This window comes from Sapajus apella, unplaced genomic scaffold, assembly GCF_009761245.1.
Source record: "Sapajus apella isolate SASKATOON/1434 unplaced genomic scaffold, GSC_monkey_1.0 scaffold17, whole genome shotgun sequence".
NCBI classification, from domain to species: domain Eukaryota; kingdom Metazoa; phylum Chordata; class Mammalia; order Primates; family Cebidae; genus Sapajus; species Sapajus apella.
Genome location: NW_022436957.1, coordinates 15,430,338 through 15,450,848, shown reverse-complemented (window position 1 = coordinate 15,450,848; position 20,511 = coordinate 15,430,338). Strand labels below are relative to the sequence as shown.

The 20,511-nt window shown below is 42.4% G+C and overlaps 1 protein-coding gene across 10 annotated transcripts in view; it reads left to right on the top strand.

Annotated features, from left to right (window-relative positions):
- SH3KBP1 (SH3 domain containing kinase binding protein 1) overlaps nt 1–20,511 on the top strand; it is a 374,021-nt gene that overhangs the window by 165,968 nt on the left and 187,542 nt on the right. For all 10 annotated transcript variants that reach the window (XM_032286049.1, XM_032286045.1, XM_032286048.1 and 7 more), the window contains one exon: nt 19,516–19,619. In XM_032286049.1, the coding sequence (XP_032141940.1) occupies nt 19,516–19,619 (104 nt within the window). The remainder of the gene's footprint in view (nt 1–19,515; nt 19,620–20,511) is intronic.

Below are 20,511 nucleotides of genomic sequence, written 5' to 3'. Positions count from 1 at the left end.
TGGGATTATAGGCATGAGCCACCGTGCCTGGCGTGATACTTTTAAAAACATGTTTAATATTTCCAAATGAGGTTTTAGTAAAGACACATAGAAAGGGATCAATAAGGGACTTGAACAAATATTTACACACCCACATTCAGAGCAGCATTATTCACAGTAGCCAAAAGGTAGAAGCAACCCAAGTGTTCATTGAGGATGAATGGATAAACAAATATTATTCAGCCTTAGAAAGGAAAGAAATTGTGACACATGCTACAACATGGATGAAACTTGAGGACATTATGCTAAGTGAAATAAACCAGACACAAAAAGACAGATACTATATGATTCCACTTATGTGAGTTACCTAGAAATAGTCAAATTTATAGAGACAGAAAGTAGGATGAATGGTTTCCAGGGGCTGGGGGAAGGAGAATGGGCAGTTACTGTTTCATGGTTATATAATTTCAGTTTTACAAAATGAAAAGACTTCTGGAGATGGATGGTGGCAATAGTGACACGATAATGTGAGTGTACTTAATGCCACTGAGCTGTACACTTAAAATGGTTAAGATGGTAAATTTTATGTTATGAATGCTTTACCACAGTAAAAAAGGATCAAGAATAGTGTAACAAATAACTAACATTCTTCCATTCACCACCAGCTAAGAAATTCTGTTAATTAGCAATTACAGTTGGTCTGTCATGTATGTTACCTTGTCTCAATTGCATCATGTGTGTTTCTTGAGAGGCATAATGGATGACTTGCATAAGAGAATTCTGGGTCAAGAGAGCTTTCCTTCTCCTGTTTTCTTTTCCATTTTTATTTGTTAGCTAAAGATAAACATAGTACAATAAGTAGGAAATTAACAATCTTTCCCTGTCCTTTAAAATTAGTGTTCTTCAAACTATCTAAAAAGAAATCTTTCTAGAAACTTCTGTTTGCCCTTTGGGCTCTGATGAATATGGAGAAAAGATAAAGGGAGGCTGGGCACGGTGGCTCACGCCTGTAATCCAAGCACTTTGGGAGGCCGAGATGGGCGAATCACCTGAGGTCCGGAGTTCGAGACCAGCCTGAACAACATGAAGAAACCCCGTCTCTACTAAAAGTACAAAAAAATTAGCCGGGCATGGTGGCACATGCCTGTAATCCCAGCTACTCGGGCAGCTGAGGCAGGAGAATCACTTGAACCCAGGAGGTAGAGGTTGCAGTGAGCCAAGATGGCACCATTGCACTCCAGCCTGAGCAACAAGAGTGAAACTCTGTCTCAAAAAAAAAACAAAACAAAACAAAAAAAAAAAAAAACAAAGAAAAAATGGGAGAAAACACTTAACTCACTAGGATGGAAGAATAAGATAAAATATTTGCAGCTTCCTTCCTCCCTGAGTATTGGTGTTAAACGTTTTTTTGAGGACTTGCACTGTGTCAAGTGTTGTCGTATCAGTTATCTGTTGCCACAATATTGCTGCATAACAAATGTCCACAAAACCCCAGCAGCATACCACGTTAATCTGCTCTGTGTATCTTGCATGCTCCAGCAGGCCAGCTGGGGCATGTTTGCGTGGTGATGGCAGAGGTGCAACAGTGCAAGTGGATAACTATGAGTTCTTTTGAGGCCTAAGCTTAGAACCACATACTACCACTTACATTTCACTTTGCTTTCTAAAGCAAATCACATGGGCCGGGATATCTACTCTGTCTTTAAGGGAAGCACTCTGAAGTCATGTGAGAAAGGACATGGAGACTGGGAAGGGTAAAGAATTAAGGGTCTTCATTGTGGAAAGCAGTGTAGTGATTCCTCAAAGAACTAAAAACAGAATTGCCATTTGACTCAGCAGTGCCATTATTGGGTATTTATCCGAAGGAATGTAAATTATTCTACCATAAAGACACATACATAGCTATGTTTCTTGCAGCACTATTCACAATAGAAAAAATGTGGAATCAACCTAAATACCCATCAACAATAGACTGGATAAAGAAAATGTGGTACATTTAAACCATGAAATACTATGCGGCCATAAGAAAGAACAAGATCATGCCCCTTGCAACAATATGGATGGAACTGGAGGCCATTATTGTTAGCAAACTAATGTAGGAACAGAAAACCAAATAATGCACGTTCTCACTTATAAGTGGAAGCTAAACAATGAGAACACACAAACACATAGTGGGGAACAACAGACACTGGGGCCTCCTTGAGGGTGGAAGGTGAGAGAAGGGAGAGGATCAGAAAAAATACCTATTGGGTATTATGCTTAGTACCTGAGTGATGAAATGTGTATAACAAACCCCTGTTACATGAGTTTACCTATATAACAAGCCTGTACATTGTACCCTGAACCTAAAAGTTAAAAAAGAATTAGGACCTTAATGCAATCAGTACACCCTAGTTCCCTATGCAGAGTGTTGTAGTGGAGGCATCTATGCAGTCCTTTAAACGACCCTGAGAAGTAGATGGCATTGGCCTCATTTTGCAGTTGGAAAAAGCAAGGCTCAGAGAGGTTATATGACCTATCTAAGGCCACACTGTTAGTGGTGTAGTTTGGGTTTGAACCTGGGTCTGTCAGACCCCTTCCTTTTTGCTGCCTCTGCCAAACTCCATGTAGTACCTTAGATTACCACCTTTTTCTGGAAACATTCTGCTTTGCGTTTTGTGCCTCTGTTTGCCCCTCCCACTCCCGCTCTACTCCTTTCTCTATTATATTTGATTGACTCCTCTTCTCCAACTTCTGAAGTGTAAGCTGTTTCTATGGTCCTGTCTTTGGCTTCTTCCTGGGTTCAGCCAATGCCATGAAGCATACAATTCCCTAATCCCAACCTCTAGGGGGGCCCACCCTCCTTGCTGCCTTCATGTCCACTTTCAGTCACTCTGTGCTGGCTACTGGTCTCTGGGCTGCAGGTCACAGGCACCGTGGTTCTACCTGGCTTAGGTCATGAAGAAATGCCTGTCTTGTGTAACAGGAAGTTGTACACAGGCAGGGCAGACTTGTCAGGGCCCAAGTTTCTTCTCTGTGCCCTGCTTCTCCCTGAGTTGGCTTTGTGCTATGACCAGCAAGTGGAGCAACAGTGGACTTCCCAGTTTACATCCAGTGCGGAAGTGCAGGGGACCTCTCTTCATTTAGATGCTCTGGGCAGACCCACCTTTGTCTCTCACTGTACACCCTGACCTAGGACCACCTGCTGATCCCTGAACCCGTTTCTGGTAGGAGCTGACCCAGGTCTGGTGGTCTGTGGTGGAGTGGCAGATGGGAGACAATCACTGTGTCCCCAACTGTTCGAATGTGATCGAGCAGCAGATTCTCTCCCTGGTCAGACTCCTGTTGCTTCTGTATTATGCATTTTATTTTATTTGTTTTTATTCACTTTTTGAGACAGGGTCTCTCACTGTCACTGAGGCTGGAGTGCAGTGGTGCAGTCACAGCTCACTGCAGCCTTCACCTCCAGGGCTTAAGTGATCCTCCTACCTCAGCCCACCCAAGTAGCTGGTACTATAGGTGTGTGCCACCACGCCTGGCTAATTAATCTTTTTTTTTTTTTTTTTTTTTTTTGTAGAGACAGGATCTCGCTATGTTGCCCAGGCTGGGTTCGAACTCCTGGGCTCAAGCAATCCGCCTGCCTTGACCTCCCAAAGTGCTGAGATTACAGATGTAAGCCACCATGCTCAGCTGTGTTCTGCGTTTTAGTTGGCATTACCAACCTTTACTTCCTCCCATCGACACTTCAGGGCCATTTTTAATTCTTCCTTCTTCTTCATCCCCTTACTTACTTACATGTTTTGTTCTTCCTTTGTTTATGAGATGGTTGTTAAAGACCTGTTCTAGGCTGGGCTCTGGGCTAGCCTGTAGTAATCCACAAGGAGTCCAGCTGAGTTCCTTTTCCTCGGATTTGAGAATCAAACAATCCCCAGGCAGCGTGGGCAGGGTAAAGAGAGCATTACACACTGGGTTTGTGCTCTCTCATGGTTGTTTTTGGTGGTGGTGGTTTGGGGGGACCATAACCCTGCCTCAAAGGCAGTCAGGGAAGGTGTCTGGGAGGGGGTCACATCTAAGCTGATGATTCAACCTCACCCATGTCTCTTGCCCCTGGTTTCTGATTTGGATTCTTATCACTTCTTCCTATAAACCAAAGGTCAGCAAATGATGGCCCATGGGCCAAATCTGGCACTGCCTGTATTTGTAAGTCAAGTTTTATTGGCACACAGGTACACCCATTCATTTATGTATGGTCTGTGGTTGGTTTTTGCCACTACAATGGCAGAGTTGAGTAGTTGACAGAGGCCATATGGCTCACAAAGCCTGAAGTATTGACTGTCTGGCCCTTTACAATAGTAGTTTGCTGATCTCTGCTGCAGACCATTAGAAAAACCCAATTCCCACCCTCCAAGAGGTTTCATCTTGCAAAAAGAGATATATGTAATATATAGAAAGTTTTATAGTAAAGCCTGTTGAGGTAAAGACATTTAAGTGCTGAATAGAATACTTAAGTGCTGACAAAAATTATTTTGGGAGAGATTAATGTGGATTTATTTTTCTCTACTTTCTCTGTTTTTCTCTGCTCTTTCTCTATTCTGCAAATGAATCTACATTCATTTTTTTGCCTCAGGATTTTTAGATTGACACTTTCTGGATTTGCAGCTTGTAAGTTTACGCTTTTCATGACACTCACTGCTCCCCCCTCCCCGAGATGGCGAGGAAAGATACAGATTAGTTTGGGAAATGAAGTCTGGGTGAGAGATAACCCCCTCTTTTTAAAAAATACACCTTTGTACCTTTCCTATATTTACAAGGAAAGTGGGATTTGTTTAAATAAATGAGAAAAGTTTTTATTTGCTTTGAACAAATAGATAGCATGTGCATTACTAACGTCTTTGTTTGCTGGGGTCGGCAGGGGGACGTCTGCTTAATCATCTGCCCTTTTCCAGGTGATGCTTGTTCCGCACTCTGCCAAGAGAGGACTGATTTGTTATTTATCCAATCCCTGCACAATCATCTGCTCAGTAAGGCAGCTTTTGTGCTATTGGGTTGTTTATACTTCTGTGCTCTTTTAAAACATTTTCTAGTTTGACTCATCCTAACTTTTCTTAGACTTATTTTAAAAATAATACGTGTTTAGTGTAAAAAATTAACAAAGTCAAGTCATGGTGTAAAGAGTCACATCAAATCCCTTCTCTGAGTCAGACCTCCTGGAAGAAACTTGGTTCATGATCATCCCTACAGATGTCTGTGTGTCGGTATTAGAAGGAACCATAGCAGATGTGGATAGTCATTTGATCATAAAGATGTCAATTTCAAACACATAGTGATATATACATCTTAACATTTTTAAAAAGCACAGATGGGGCTAGGTGCAGTAGTACACGCCTGTAATCCCAGCACTTTGGGAGGCCAAGGGGGGCAGATCACAAGGTCAGGAGAGCGAGACTATCCTGGCTAACATGGTGAAACCCTGTCTCTACTAAAAATACAAAAATTATCCAGACATGGTGGCATGCGCCTGTAGTCCCAGCTACTCGGGAGGCTGAGGCAGGAGAATTGCTTGAACCCAGGAGGCTGAGGCAGGAGAATTGCTTGAACCCAGGAGGCGGAGGTTGCAGTGAGCCAAGATCACACCACAACACTCTAGCCTGGGTGACAGCAAAACTCCATCTCAAAAAAGAAAAGAAAAAATAACCACACAAATGGGATCATACTGTTCATACTGTATTGTAATTTTTGTATTAGGTTGATGAGAATCTTGGAAATCTTGCCTTATCTGTTCATTTAGAGCTACACTTCCCTTTGGTAGTCTGTATGGAGATACACCTATGGCTTAATTAACCAGTTCCCTAATTGAAGGACATTTCGAATGATTCTGGTTTTTCACTATTCTGACTAATATAGCAGTGAACATTATGCATATATCTTTATACATTTTATGTGAGTTATCTGGAGCATAACTTTCTAAAAGCAGAATTGCTGTTTTCTTGATTTTTTTTAAACATTTTTTTTTTTTTGAGGTGGGGTCTCATTCTGTCACTCAGGCTAAAGTGCAGTGGCGTGATCTCGGCTCACTGCAGCCCCAACTTCTCAAGCTCAGGTAATCCTCCTACCTCAGCCTCCCAAGAAACTGAGATTACAGATGTGTGTCACCATGCCTGGCTAATTTTTGTATTTTTCTTTTCTGGGGTTGGGGTTTTGCTATGTTGCCCAAGCTAGTCTTGAACTCCTGAACTCAAGTGATCCACCTGCCTTGGCCTCCCAAAGTGCTGGGATTACAGGCGTGAGCCAGCATGTTTGACCAAGACATTATTTTTAGACTTTTTTTTTTTTTTTGGAAGAACTGGTCGGATGCCTATGGTCCCAGCTGGCCTTGCTGACCATAGGGTCCTTCATCCTCTAGTGATACCACAGACATTGGACCTCAGTGGAAGTCAGGCAACCCCTCCAGGCAGATCATGTGCAGTTATAAAAATTAGCATCAACTTCCCTCCTTTCATGGAATATTTCTGTGCTTGCAGCCCAGCAGGCACTGGGGACACATACACACGACAGTGCAGCTGAGTTGGGCTGGGAGCAAGAGGTGTGTATGAAGCCATATGGGTAGGTGGAAGCCCTAGTGACCTCTTTATACCTCAAGGATATGGGGAAACTTGTAGTGCTCTCCAGAATTTAAGTAGTCAGAAAAGGGAGAGAAAAGTAGGGCTGAGTGGGGGTAGGGTGATGAGGCTGTGGCAGATGTCAGCCTGCAAATTAGCTATGCTGACCTCACTGGAAGAAAGCATGGGCACTGAGCTCAGCCAAGCCAGGGCGCCAGATGACAGAGTGGGGCTCTTGCTAGCCACTGACCCGAGTAATAAGAGGGCACTTGGCAAGCAGCTTCATGAGCATTGTGCCACGTGGCCGTTTGTGGTTCAGGACTTGTGAAGTTGCCCAAAGTGGTTCTTTTGCTATGATGTGTTACTCCAAAGCCTATGAAGCATTCCAATGAACAGAGTCCAAATGTTATGTTTGCTGCTTTGTTAAATATAAATAATTTACCCCTGTACTTTGGGTTTCCTTGGAAACTAATTTTTTTTAAAGACAAGTTCTTGCCCTGTTGCCCAGGCTGGAGTTCAGTGGTATAGTCATGGCTTACTGCCTCCTAGAACTCATGGGCTCAAGTGATCCTCCCATCTCAGCCTCCTGGGTAGCTGGGACTACAGGCACGCGTCACCATGCTCTGCTAATTTTTTTATTTTTATTTTTTGTAGAGACAGGTTCTCGCCATGTTGCTCAGGCCTTGAAATCTTGCCCTCAAGGGATCCTTCCACCTTGACCTCCCAAAGTGCTGAGATTATAGGTGTGAGCCTCTGCACCCAGCCCTGAAACTACAGTCTTAAAAGCAGGGATTGGGGTTTCTTTTTATTCAAAAAATTTCTGTGGAACCTGTTTGCCAGTCTGGTGAGGCCTGAGGACTCTTTTCAGAATAATGTTGGTAAATGAATAAAAGGGGAACCAAAGAATTACAAAGGAAACCAATTATGTTAAAATAGTTGTCGAAATAGTACAAAAACACAAGTAAGACATATTCTTTATTATAGCTACATCTAGCAGTGGGTCAGGAAGTTATCATAATTTTGAAGTAGGGGTGAGTGTAAATGATAGTTAAAGATAACTGCAACTGAAATATCTATTCATGTTATGGGAAATAAAATTCATAGATGCTGTTAGTACTAATATGGTTTGTTGCTTAGATTCACGGTGGAAATAAAGGCCAAATTTCAGTTAGAATATAGTAAAAGATGTATTTTTGTTACCATCCTCCAATTTAGAGCCCCTGAATTCTGTTCACGGACCCCAGTTAAGGACCTCTGCTTAAGGGATTTGGCTTTTTAGATTCTGAAGAATGAATTGTAGGAGTATAAACTCCCATTTACATCAAGAAAATTCATAAATACCTAGGCTTCCAACATCAAGAAAATTCATAAATACCTATGCTTCCACCCCTCTTTATTTTGATGAGGATGAGAAGAAAACTATATAAAAAATGAGTCAAAATTTAAGAACATTATGACCACCTGCAATGAAGATCTCCCTTCCCTGCAAAAGAGAGAGTATATGTGGAATTCTCTGCCACTTTCTAAAATCTCCCAGTAGTGGCCATTTTTGGTACTGATTTTAAAAACTGGGAAACCCTAGGTTTGTTTATGGTGTGTATCTCCCCAACCCCCCAATAATTCTCTAAGAATAGGCAAGGCAGAAGGATCCCTAGATGAAGGTCTTTAGGATTTTCTAGACCTTTGTCACAGTTCTTTAAATGTTTGTGTTTTCTTCCTCTCTTCCTTCATCTCCCCCTCCTTTCCTCCTTTTTTCTTCTCTCTCACCCCTCATCCCCTCATCTTTTCCCTCCTCCCTGCCCACTCCACCTTTAACTGTAAAAGTTAGATATCTGATATATTCACTTGTCAGCAGCAAAGTTTGAGAATGCCTTTAAAAATAGATGTGTTAGAGGGAGTATGTTGGATAGAAAGGAGAAATCTTATTTATGCTCAATAAATAATTTATATTTAGAATCTTCCTTAAATTTTTCCTTTGAAATTCTGTATTCTCATTTCACTTGAATGGCTCTGCATGGAGCATTTAAAAGTAGATCAAACAAAACTCTATAAATATGTTGAGTTCTTTTGGGCATTTTGCCAAAATTAGCCTTGCAGGGAAAAGCAGTTGCTTTATGTATTGGATTTTCTTCTCTGAAAATCAAGACTCCCTCCCCTCCAGAGAGCTAGCTGCCAGGGCTGGGGAAAGTCGAGCCAGGGACACATTAGGGAGGTGTCCCTGGTATGGCCTGCTGAGGTTGGGTTGTTTGGATTGAGGGATGTGCTGAAAGGCCAAAATCAACGCCTAGGACCAGCCTGAGAAAAGATGAAAAGCAGAGGGACGTTTAGAGACGTCACTGATTCTGGTTTTGATGTGGTTCCTTTATCTCACTCTGTTGGGAAGGAAAGACTAGTGAAAAGAAAATTGGTTGGGCTAGTATCAGTAATTAACAAAGCTGCGTTTTCAAAGATTCCTGAATGTAAAGCCAAATGGAAAAAAAGGGAGAGAGTCAGGTGGAAATAAGCTCCCTTGAAAGTAGGTCTGTCTCCATCATCCCAGTTTTATACATGAGAAAACTGAGGCAGAGAGCCACGCAGGGGTTGCAGTGCTGGTTGAGTTGGGCCATCTGTCTCTTCTGTATTGTTAGCTCAGGGTTCTCTTTACTATTATCTTTTTTTTAGAGACAGGGTCTCACCACGTTGCCCTCGCTGGTCTTGAACTCTTGGGCTCAAGTGATCCTCCTGTCTCAGCCTCCCAAAGTGCTAGGATTACAGTTGTGAGCCACTGTGCCTGGCCCCAGGGTTCTCTTTATGTGGTTTAATCCTTTCAGTGTGGACCATATATCCTTGAGCAGTGAAATCAGAGCCCCTGCATCCTTTCAGATGGCTGATTCACATACCATGTTTATAAGATGTGGTTGAGGTAGAGGATGTTGACTTCTTTAAGCTCATGACACCAAAAATTACAAATGTGGCTTCTAAAGAAATATCAGATGACAGCATTAATGTTAAAATATCCATATGCAGCTCCTCTTTGCAGAAACTCGGTTTATTCAATGAATGGCCCCTTTGACTATTACGTTGGCAGTAGAAACTTGATTTGGGGGGTCATATGTTAATTGACCAAATTTAAGACTGTTTTCAGTGACTTCTTAAAATCAGGTGACTCTGAAGTTCCTAGGGCTGAGGAGGGCCTGGATCAGGAATTGTCTAGGTATATGGCACCTGAGTCCACATAGGAATATTGAGTGATGCATTTGCATTGTCCTAACCATGATGAGGCAGATGTCAGTGTTGGTGAGTCAGTTGAATTGGTTGACACAGATGTGTATGAAAGAGCTGAGAGGTGTTAGGGTTGAAAAGATACAGACAGAAATTGACACTCACAGATAACAAAAATACAATGGAGGGAGGACAGAGCTAGAGAAAGATAATGGTTATTAGGGGAACCCAGAGAAGGGGCACCCATGGCTGAATGAATGAGTATGTATGTGTGTGTGTGTGTGTTCCCATGGGTGAGGGCAAGCTCAGAAGATGGACACCACAGGGCCCCTCCACCTGGAGAGAGATGGTTGTCTGGGCTGTGTAGGCTGGTGGAGTCTGGCCAGGGAAGATGACCTTGGCTTGGTCACTGATGGAGTAGTATGGGCCTCCTCAGGGTTCTGTAACAGCATCTGATCAGGGTAATGACTAATGTGGGCTACAGATGTGGAACCCTTTTCTGAACTAACACCTCCTGCTGTATTCATAGACCTGCCACAATCAGTTGTCATTGGGAGGTCAGAGGGCCCTTGTCATTCAGCCCCATGAAAAGCACCTTTCTTGCTGATTTATTTTTATTTCTTTCAAAACACCAACTCACTTTACTATTAATGTAATCAAAGTGTGATCAGAAGGATAAGTTTCATAATACAAGGTAATTATTTTAATAGGTGACTGTGATGTTTTTTAAAAAGTGATTACAGTGTATATTATGTGCTCTTTGTGAAAACACATTGATATTGTGGAAGCATTAAAATGAGTTTCTACCCTTCCCCCAATCTGCCTCCCCAGAAGTATCACTGTTACTTTGGCGTATAGCCTTCCATGCCATTTTCTGTGTTTACACAAGTGTGTCTGTGTACATATACCTCCTTTCTCTCATTCGTTTGTATCTTTTTTTGGGACAGAGTTTCTCATTCTGTTGCCCTCATTCATTTAATTGTATTAGACCTTCACATATTAGTTTAATGTTGAATGGATTCATTTATTTATTAATGAACATTTGTTAAATGCATACTTTGTGCTAGGTTCCAGGTGATCAGGAGTAACTAAAATACTACATGCTGTTTAGAGTTATGAGTGTGTGTGTGTATATTTATAAAATTGGGATCATAGTATACATATTATGTGATTTAGTCTTTTAATGTACTATAGACACCTTTTCACACTGGTACACATAGAGCTACTTGTTATACTTAATGCTGCCTGGATATACCTTCCCCTCCCAGTGGACATCCTGGCTTCACATGTAGATCTCTGTGCATATATACATTTGCTATTATATTGCCCTGAACCTTTTTATGCATGTATCTTTGCCTACTTAAAACAAATGTTTTCTGTCTTTTAAGAGGACTGAACAGAAAATCAAATATACGTCATTTCTTGTTCATATATAGCCCTGCTCTACTGTTTAGTGTGGATAATTCATAGAGGGGCATAAGTTTGTAAGAGGAAAGCAGTTAGAGGAATAGATTAGCATTGTTTAGTACTACAGATGCTTTAAACTACAAGGTTGATGGAGAATGCATTGGTCAATTAATCAACCAACTTTGACACACCAGCAAGACTGCAGGGTCTACCATCTTTCCATCCCTATAGCCTCAACAATTCCAGATGGCATTGACTTTTGTTTGTTGGGTTTGGGGTTTTTTTTTTTCTTTAGAAAAAAGGTCTCACTCTGTTGCCCAGGCTGGAGTGCAGTGGCACGATTATGGCTCACTGCAGCCTTGACCTCCTGGGCTCAAGCAATCCTCCTGTCCCAACCTCCCAAGTAACTGGTACTACAGGTGTGTGCCTGCTTGGCTCATTTTTAAGTTTTGTGTAGAGACTGGGTCTTGCTGCCCTGTTTAATACCATGTTGAAGCTTTAACTCTGTTTCTCTCCACCTTTCAGGATGTGGAATTCATTAGTTCATTCATTTGTCAAGAATGGATTGAGTAGGTCTACTCAGACCCAGAGCTAGGTGCAGGTATCAAGGACAAGTAGGAGAAGGTCATTGGCCCCCAAAGGGGGCAACAGACATGTCAACTGACAGTTGTTTGGTGTATGTACATCTGTGTCTGTGTCTGCTTGTTGGCCTCCTTCTCTGGGTGTGTGATTCTTTCCACTGTGTTTTTACAGTTGTGTCTTTCATTGTCTTCTGCTGGACCATCTCCTGCTCTGGGACCCCTCCTCAACACCATTCCGCACATCCCTGACACCATGCCCTTCTCCCTAGATCACTGCCCTCATCACATCTTGTTCTATGCTTCTCTTTCCAGAAACCTCCTCTGATTTCTCATTGCACACAAAATAAAGTCCTCATCCTTAGCTTGGCATCCAGAGTCTCCTAGAAACTCACTCCTAATCTGTCTTCCTGGTATCATTTTGGGTTGGCGAAAGAAGAGGACTGAAGACCACAACTTATTTAACCCATGTACCCTGGACAAATTATTCAGGCTTCCTGTGCTCATCATAAAGGTGGGACCAGCATGCTGAACCTCCTAGAGTTGGCCTGAGGACATGAGGGAAGGCCTGTTACGTGCCAAGTGTGGTTCCTGGCATGTAGCAGGCACTCGATGTTCATTTCCTTCATCTCCAAGATTAAGGTGATTTTTCTTCTGTAACTTTTGATGTTAATCTGCCTCCCTTCCTACCCTCCATGGCTCAAAGGCTCTAATAAATGGTTCCCTACTAGCTCTACTTTTTCTCTTATTTCCTGCCAAGACTTGGGAGAAAATGAGCACTGGCATAGCTATACCCACTTGTCAGATGCTCTCTGCTTTTGAAGTAGCAGGCAAATGGATTTCCTGTGTTCTGCCGTGCAGAGATGTTGATTATACACGTCCCTATGAAAATCAAGCAGGCTCATCTCTAGGGACCACACAATGCGGATTAATTAAATACTCTGCATTTCCACTGCAATAGTCCAGGTACAGCCAAGAGGGGTTTGTGTACCCCATAAAAATGTACAAATATTATGTATCAATAAGAATTTTTTTTTTTGGCCAGGCATTGATGGCTTACTCTTGTAATCCTAGCACTTTGGGAGGCTGAGGCAGGAGGATCACTTGAGCCTAGGAGTTCAAGACCAGCCTAGGCGACATAGTGAGACTCTATCTTTACAAAGAATACAAAAATTAGCCAGTGTGGTGGCTCACATCTGTAGTCCCAGCTACCCAGGACTACTCAGGAGGATGAGATGGGAGGATCACTTGAGCCTGGGAGGTCGAGGCTGCAGTGAGCCAAGATCACACCACTGTACTCCAGCTTGGGCAACAGAGTCAGACCCTCTCTCTCTCAAAAAAAAAAAAAAAAATTTCTAAGAAAAAAATCAGGTTTTTTTTTTTTTTTTTTTGAGGTGGAGTCTCGCTCTGTCACCCAGGTTGCAGTGCAGTGGCATGATCTCGGCTCACTGCAGTCTCCTGGATTCAAGCAATTCTCCTGCCTCAGCCTCCCGAGTAGCTGAGACTACAGGAGCACACCACCACACCCAGCTAATATTTGTATTGTTAGTAGAGTTTCGCCATGTTGGCCAGCTGGTCCCAAACTCCTGGCCTCAGGTGATCCTCCCGCCTTGGCCTCCCAAAGTGTTGGGATTACAGGTGTGAGCCATGGCGCCCGGCCAGATCAGTTTTTGTAGACTACTCCTCATTTTAATTTTGAATGATTGTTTCTTCATGGTTGGATTTAGGTAAATGTTGTGGCAGAAGTATTCTACAGGTGATGTTATAGAAGTATTCTATAGGTGATAATGTTCTATAGGCCCTTCTCAGTGTAGCCAATCAGGAGGCACATGATGTCAATTTGTCCTATGATTAGCAATGTTAACTTGGATCACTTGGGTAAGGCTGTATCTGCCAGCTCTCTTCATTCTAAGGGAACCATTTTCCTTTTGTAACTGTGGGGAGATACTTTGGGATTTTGTAAATATCTTAATCCTCAACAAGCTATCACCCAGTGGTTTTAACAACCATCAGTTCTTCCCAGAATCAATTATTACTCTGATGGCTATAAAATGACTATTGTCCCAAAGAATCATTGCCAAGACCAATGTCATAGAGCATTTTGTTGTATTGGTGGTGGTAATTTAAACTGGTACATCTTTAATGGAAACAGCATGGAAGTTTCTAAAAAAAAAGTTAAAAATAGAGCTACCATATTATCCAGCAGCCACACTTCTGTGTATATATCCAAAGAAAATAATGAATTCAAAGGAAAAAAATAAAATGACTATTGTCTATTTCTATCATTTCTGTATTTGTCAATGTTCTTTTGTTAAAGAAAAAAAAAAAGAGCTTTCACTTCTCACCCCATAACTATCTATCTGATCTTCTTTAGCTAGCTAGCTAGCTACCTGTTAAAAATACACATATGAACTCATGAATTTTTTAAATGAATAAATTGTAATAAATCCCCTCAGTACATACTGTATTGTCCCAACTTTGGCCAGTGGAAGCCATGTATAGCTGACTTCTGTGTCCTTTTGAAATTATCCCTTAGATGTTTGAGCACTTCATGAATTTTAGCACAATCAGATATTTTAGTCTCACTTCATATTTTGTTTGCCCTAGCCCTGGAAGAAGCCATTTTTCTATGGACACCTAGTTCCTCTGGGGCTACTATTTCGGAAGGCATCTGTAGTGTTAAGAAAGCTCCCCAGGTGATTTCAATATGCAGCGAAGAATGAGAGACATGCATTAGAGTCCTCCAAGGGGAGACCACCTGTTCTCACAAGGTGTTTTTTTTTTTAATCACCTCTTATTTGTGGTACTGATTTGTTGTGGAGATTTAGATTTTCATGAGTGTTATTCAAGGGACAGGTTTAAATACAGGTCCCTGGCCCCAACCCCAAAGATTGAGTTCAGTAGTTCTTCCCTGCATTTTATCCCTCTGGTGCAGGTGGTCCCCAGGCCATACCTGTAGAAAATGCCAGAAGTAACCCTGGAAACTGGGAATTAGGATTTCTTTTGGTTTTCCTCTTTTACTTTTTATCAGTGGTTTTTCTCTTGCAATATGATTTCAGAATACTGCCATGTTCCCCAGGTATGTGATAAGGATCTAGTTGATTAATTTGATGGATTCTTTGAAAATATCAGATGATTTAAACGCTTTACTCTTGTTCCATCATGGGGAATGGTAGATGTAAAAAAAAAAAAAAAAAGAGGTGGTGGGGGAGTGTGGGGGAGGGGGAAGCTCTGTAAATGTTGGAAGTTTTCAGTTGACCCAAAGACTCTTTTCATCTACTACATTATTTCTTGTTATTAGTATATTTTCATGGACACTGATTGAATTGGCCTAGTAAAGTTTTCACAGGCTGTAAGATCCTAGGATGTAGGCTTTAAAATACAGATGTATGTGGTGTTTTGGGGACTGGGTCATGACACCCTAGTCAGTTTCTGCTATTTCCTTTCCTAAGAAGGCAATTGTATTGCCTCCCCATCCAACCAGCTTTATTTTATTGAATCTGGGGCCTGTAGGGCCCAAGTACTGATTTGTGGTTTTTCACTTTATGATTCCACCTTTTAAATAAATACCATGTTAGTGAAGCTAGTCCCTTCTATTATCTCAAGACCCAGGGCTGAGAATGCTTCAGTCAGATGTGGGAGGGAGGCAGTGCTTCTGGAGTTGCATCGCCTCGTTTGAAATCCTCTGGTAAAATATGTGATCTTTTTGTGCCTCCGATGTCTTCTTGTCTGTAAAAAGGGAGTTAGTAATCTACCCCGGAGGTTCAATGTGAGAATCAAATGGGGTAGCATATGTAAAATGCCTAGCAGTCTACGGCACATAGTAGGTGCTCAATAATGTTATTTTATTAAACAAAATGATCACAAATGGAAGGTGGCCATGGAGTCTAGTGAGAGAGTTGGGGGTGTGCTTTCTCAGTTATTATCAGATTGACTATTGTGGTATCACAGTTCTTGTGTTTAGCTAACCCTTATTTTACTTAATACAGTTGTTCCCCCTTATCCATGGGAGCTACATTTCAAGACCCCTAGTGGATGCCTGAAACCGTGGATAGTGCCAAGCCCTATATATACTATGTCTTTACCTATACATACATATCTATGAGAAAGATTAATTTATAAATTAGGTTCAGGAAGAGATTAACACAAATAAATAAAATAATAAAACACTAACAATAGAACACTGACAATATACTATAATAAAAGTTATGTGAATATGTTCTCTTTCTCTCCTAATATCTTACTGTACTGTACGTAGCCTTCTTGTGATGATGTGAGATGGTAAAATGCCTACATGATGTAATAAAGTGAGGTGAATGATGTAGGCATTGTGACGTAGTGTTGGGCTACTATTGACCTTCTTATGATCTGTCAGAATGAGGATCATCTGCTTTGAGTGATCCTGAATTGTGGAGTCACAACGCTGTCTGTGGTTAGATGTCAGGAGCAGACAGTGTCAATGACTCAGGGGCAGGGAGCATCTATAGCATGGAGATGCTAGACAAAGGGATGATTCACATCCTGGACAGGATGAAGCAGGATGGTGTGACGTTTCATCATACTACTCAGAATGCAATTTAAAAGTTATGAATTGTTTATTTCTGGAATATTCCATTGAATATTTCTGGACCTCAGTTGACTACAGGTAACTGAAACTACAGAAAGTGGAACTGTGGATAAGGGGGGACTACTGTAAAAACTCCATGCCTAGTTCATTTGGACATGAAGGTGGTAGCTCAAACTAAGGGATTCCAAACCTCAGGCATAGGCAAGTAGTAAGTTTTTTTTTTTTTTTTTTTAGTTTATGTAAACTATTGAAATGAGGTGGTGGTGTCATCTCCTTACCCCTTTAAGGAAGGACAAGACTTACTAGTAAACATCAGTGAAATTCCAGGAGAGGAAAAAAATGACAGATGACTTTCTTAGACTTCCTTAAGTTTAAGATGGATGGATGCAACGGAAATACAATGTCTCCCACCTTCAAGCACCCCCCTTGAGCTGGGTTGTAGGTCAGGTGATACTGGCAAACAAATTCAAATCAATGACAAACTATAGTTGAGGCCTCGAAAAGCAGCATTCCAGGAGTTTGGGGCTCTCTGTAGTGAGTGATCCATGGCAGAGACCTAAGTGATGTGATACAGTGTTGTAGAAAGCAGTTGAGTACAGATTGCAGAGAATCTGGCACAAAATATGAATTGTATTAGTTTATACTCAGCACTGGAGAGAGAGCTCTGAACTTAGGCTAAGGAAATAATGCCGCTTACTAGCTTGGTGACCTGGGGCAAGACGTTGAATCCTGGATTCCTCATTTGCAAAATGATTCCCATTCTGGCTTTTATTTTTTTAACTCATGTGGTTGGCAGGAGAAAGGGGTGATGGATATCAGAAGTGATTGTGAGCTATCCCAATGTGAGGGTGAATGATTGTGCTTGGCATCAGGTCAGGTGATCTTTACCACCAGCCACCTCTGGGTCCCTCCCCTGTGCCCTCTGTAGAGCTTATTCTTCTTGGTGTGTTGGCAGGGAGCTTTATAGGACTTTATGCCACCAAATGAGTAACAGTCATAGAGGCTTTTAAGAAGGATGGACTAGCCTAGCAGAGAAAAAGTAGAGAAGACTTCATTCTTCTGACACAAGGCAGGCCTTTATGGAAGTCCAATGCAGAGATTTGGTTTAAGAGCAGTCTAATTATTCTGTTTCAGGTCCTACATCCATTGGGTTAGTCTTTTCTCTAAGAATAGATCACTCTCTCCTTTGCCATTTGTGCAGTGCTGGATCAGATGCTACTTTTTACAGAGGGTTTTTTGAAGATATGAACTTACATACAACTGTAAGTTTTATGGCTTCAGCTGACACTAGATCTTCAGATGGTGTTATTTTAAGTCACTTTGGTCAGGACTTTGATATCTGTGGTTGTGAGTGTTGGTTTTCAGACGTTTGTCGTTTCATTTGTTTCATGTTCAGATTTGCGTCTGCAGAGTTTGCTTTTAACATAACATCTAGCAAATGAAAGCCTTTTAAAGATTTATAGTAGAACTTCATCTTAAGAGGTGTCTGTGGGGCCAGGGGAGTCACAAGGGTCAGGGGAGGGGTGCCAAGGTTGCTTTGTAATCTAGACTTTATTTGCTAGAATGAGAAATCCATGTCCTTTACGGTACAGAGTACTTGATTTGCCTTCCATTGTGTGGAAAGCCATGGAATAGTGGTGGCATTCTTTGCATCGGAATACTCATTCCTCCTGACACTCTGCCTTGGAAAAGCAAGTTGGAGCGGGCCCCTGTCCCAGGGAGAGCCAGGCCCTCCTTGGGGTTGCACGGCTCAGCCTGCTGACAGTGCCATCAGCACCTAGGAATTGGCCTGGAAGTGCTGTGTTTCTTCTTAAGACCTAGAGGTTTGCAATTTTGCACAAAGGGGTGGAGAGTATTTGTGGAGTCACCAAAGATGTGATTAGACAAGATATTGATTCTGAACTTCTGCCCTCTTCCCTCTATTCAACTGTGTTCTTCCTTACTGAGATACAGACGAGAAAAATGGAACAGAGAGAACTAGGCCACCGGCTTTTGAAACATATTGATCAGGGTACTCATCCGATGTAGCACAGAGACCTTCCCCTTTGTATGATGTCATCCTGCGTTGGGGCCTTAATCTGCCCTGTGATCACCTCTGCATGGACTTCCTTTCTCAGAGAAAAGATTAGAGAAGAAAAAGAATCCCTGTAGGCAGTGCCAAAAAAGAATTTAAGCATTTCTAAATGTGCTTCTTTGAAGCCATTGATCCCTTTGGCTTTCTAGGCCATGCAGTGGCATGAAGGAATGGTGTGAGGCTGTCAGCCATAAACAACAAACTTCTGGGCAATGTTGGTCTAACTTCCTATCTCCCATCCACCTCTCCCTGGCTTGGGCCTCCACTGCTGTCTGTCTGTCTGTCTCACCCCCACCACCATACATGTTCTTTCTCTGCATAGTGCACATCTGTGGTGTAGATGTGCTGTGGACAGTTGTGTCTGTACTTGAACCAGCTCTAAGCCAGGGTTTCCCAGATGGGTCACACTGGGTGAATGAGATGTTGTACCCTTGAGTGTCCTCTGGTTGAGTGAAGTGTGGCCCTGACTCTTATCTTGATTTGTCTGGCTTGATTCTGTGTAAGCAGCCAGGGATCGTGTTAATGGATCCCCTGGGACAGAGGGAAGAGGACAGAAGTAGATTTGTTGAACACTGTGGGGCGTTTGAAATGGTACCAAGAGCAGGCTGAAATCTAATCAGCCTTCGCTTATCAGACTTGAGTTCCCTCATGCTGAAAGGGTGATGATTAGTAAGAAAAAGGCCAGGATACCTTATTTTTTCTTTGCATATTTGGAAGAATCCCCTCTGCCTTGCTAGCATTAGAAGCAGACCATTCTTTTTTGTCTACCACATCACATCAGCTTCCATCAAAAATCAACAGCAGCAAATATAAAGCCCCATCCATGGAAAACCGTTTAAGGCAACACTGTGCTCCAGTGTTTCAGGGGTGGGGTATTTGCCTTCTGCACCAATGGATCGGTTTCTCATATCCATGCCTTTCTGACCTAGCAGCTTTTAAAAGACCAAGAAGCATTGCTCTGCTTTCTACTGCCTCTCTCTAAGAGACCAGGGCTGCCATGCCTCTAGCCATGTCCCAGAGAGCATATTTGAGATAAGTCAGCTTAATTTGCCTGCATGCCTAGGAAGCCTCTCTTTAAAATCTGATTTGGGGAGAAGTGCTGTCTCTAAATATTTTGCTTTTCCCATCCAGGCGAGCGACGGAGGCGCCGGTGTCAGGTAGCATTCAGCTACCTGCCGCAGAATGATGATGAACTTGAACTGAAAGTTGGCGACATCATAGAGGTGGTAGGAGAGGTAAGCAACCCAGCCGGGAAATGCAGTGGCCTCAAATGGGCTGTCATAGTCACTGCCTACCCACCCACAATGAGGCCTTGCTGCAGACTCACAGGGTGTTTGGCCTTGAAGTTAGGGATCCCCTAGTTGAGTCTCCTGTATGAGGAAATGGCTTTCCCCAGAGGAATGCCCCCAAGCCAGCTGAGTTCAAACCTGGGGCCACTGGAAAGCGTTGTCTCTAACACAGCTTACTAATTAACCCTGAATTTCCAACCCAGTGCCACCAAGTTTCTCTTCTACTTGAATTGATCATAGACTCTGGGTATCCAGAGTGACCCAGATCCATCTTTAGAGCATGGATTTAGTATTCATTGTGGTGGACACTGTGGATTTAGAGGGCAAAAAAAGGAGTGACATTTCTTAGAAGACCTAGTATGTGGCAGGCGTGACAAAGTTCTTTAAGCTTATTGTGCGGGATGAGGAAAGAGAATCAAGAGACCCTAGAAGAGGCAGGGCTGATGGCCAACCCTGGTCCCTGTGTCTGGAGACCCTCGCTCTTCCTGCTGCACAACATTTTCTTGTTCCTGCACCACATTCTCATTCTTCCTGCTGCACCACATTCTCTGGTGAAATGTCCCTCCAGACTCCCTCAGGCCCAGAGGATCCTGGGTTTCAGGCAAATTGAACAAATCAGAACACAAAATTACATACACTAGGTTAAAACCATGTAAAATATATCTATGTGCTTATCATTCATTCTGATTCAACTCTGTATGTAGAAACACAGTTTTCCAATTGCTTTTGGTTTGGTGATGCCCTCTGACCTTACAGAAACTCACAGTTCATAGAACAGGAAGCTAGAAGTGGAGGAGGACTTTAAGGAAACTGTCATGTGGGTGGAAGTGGCAGAGGT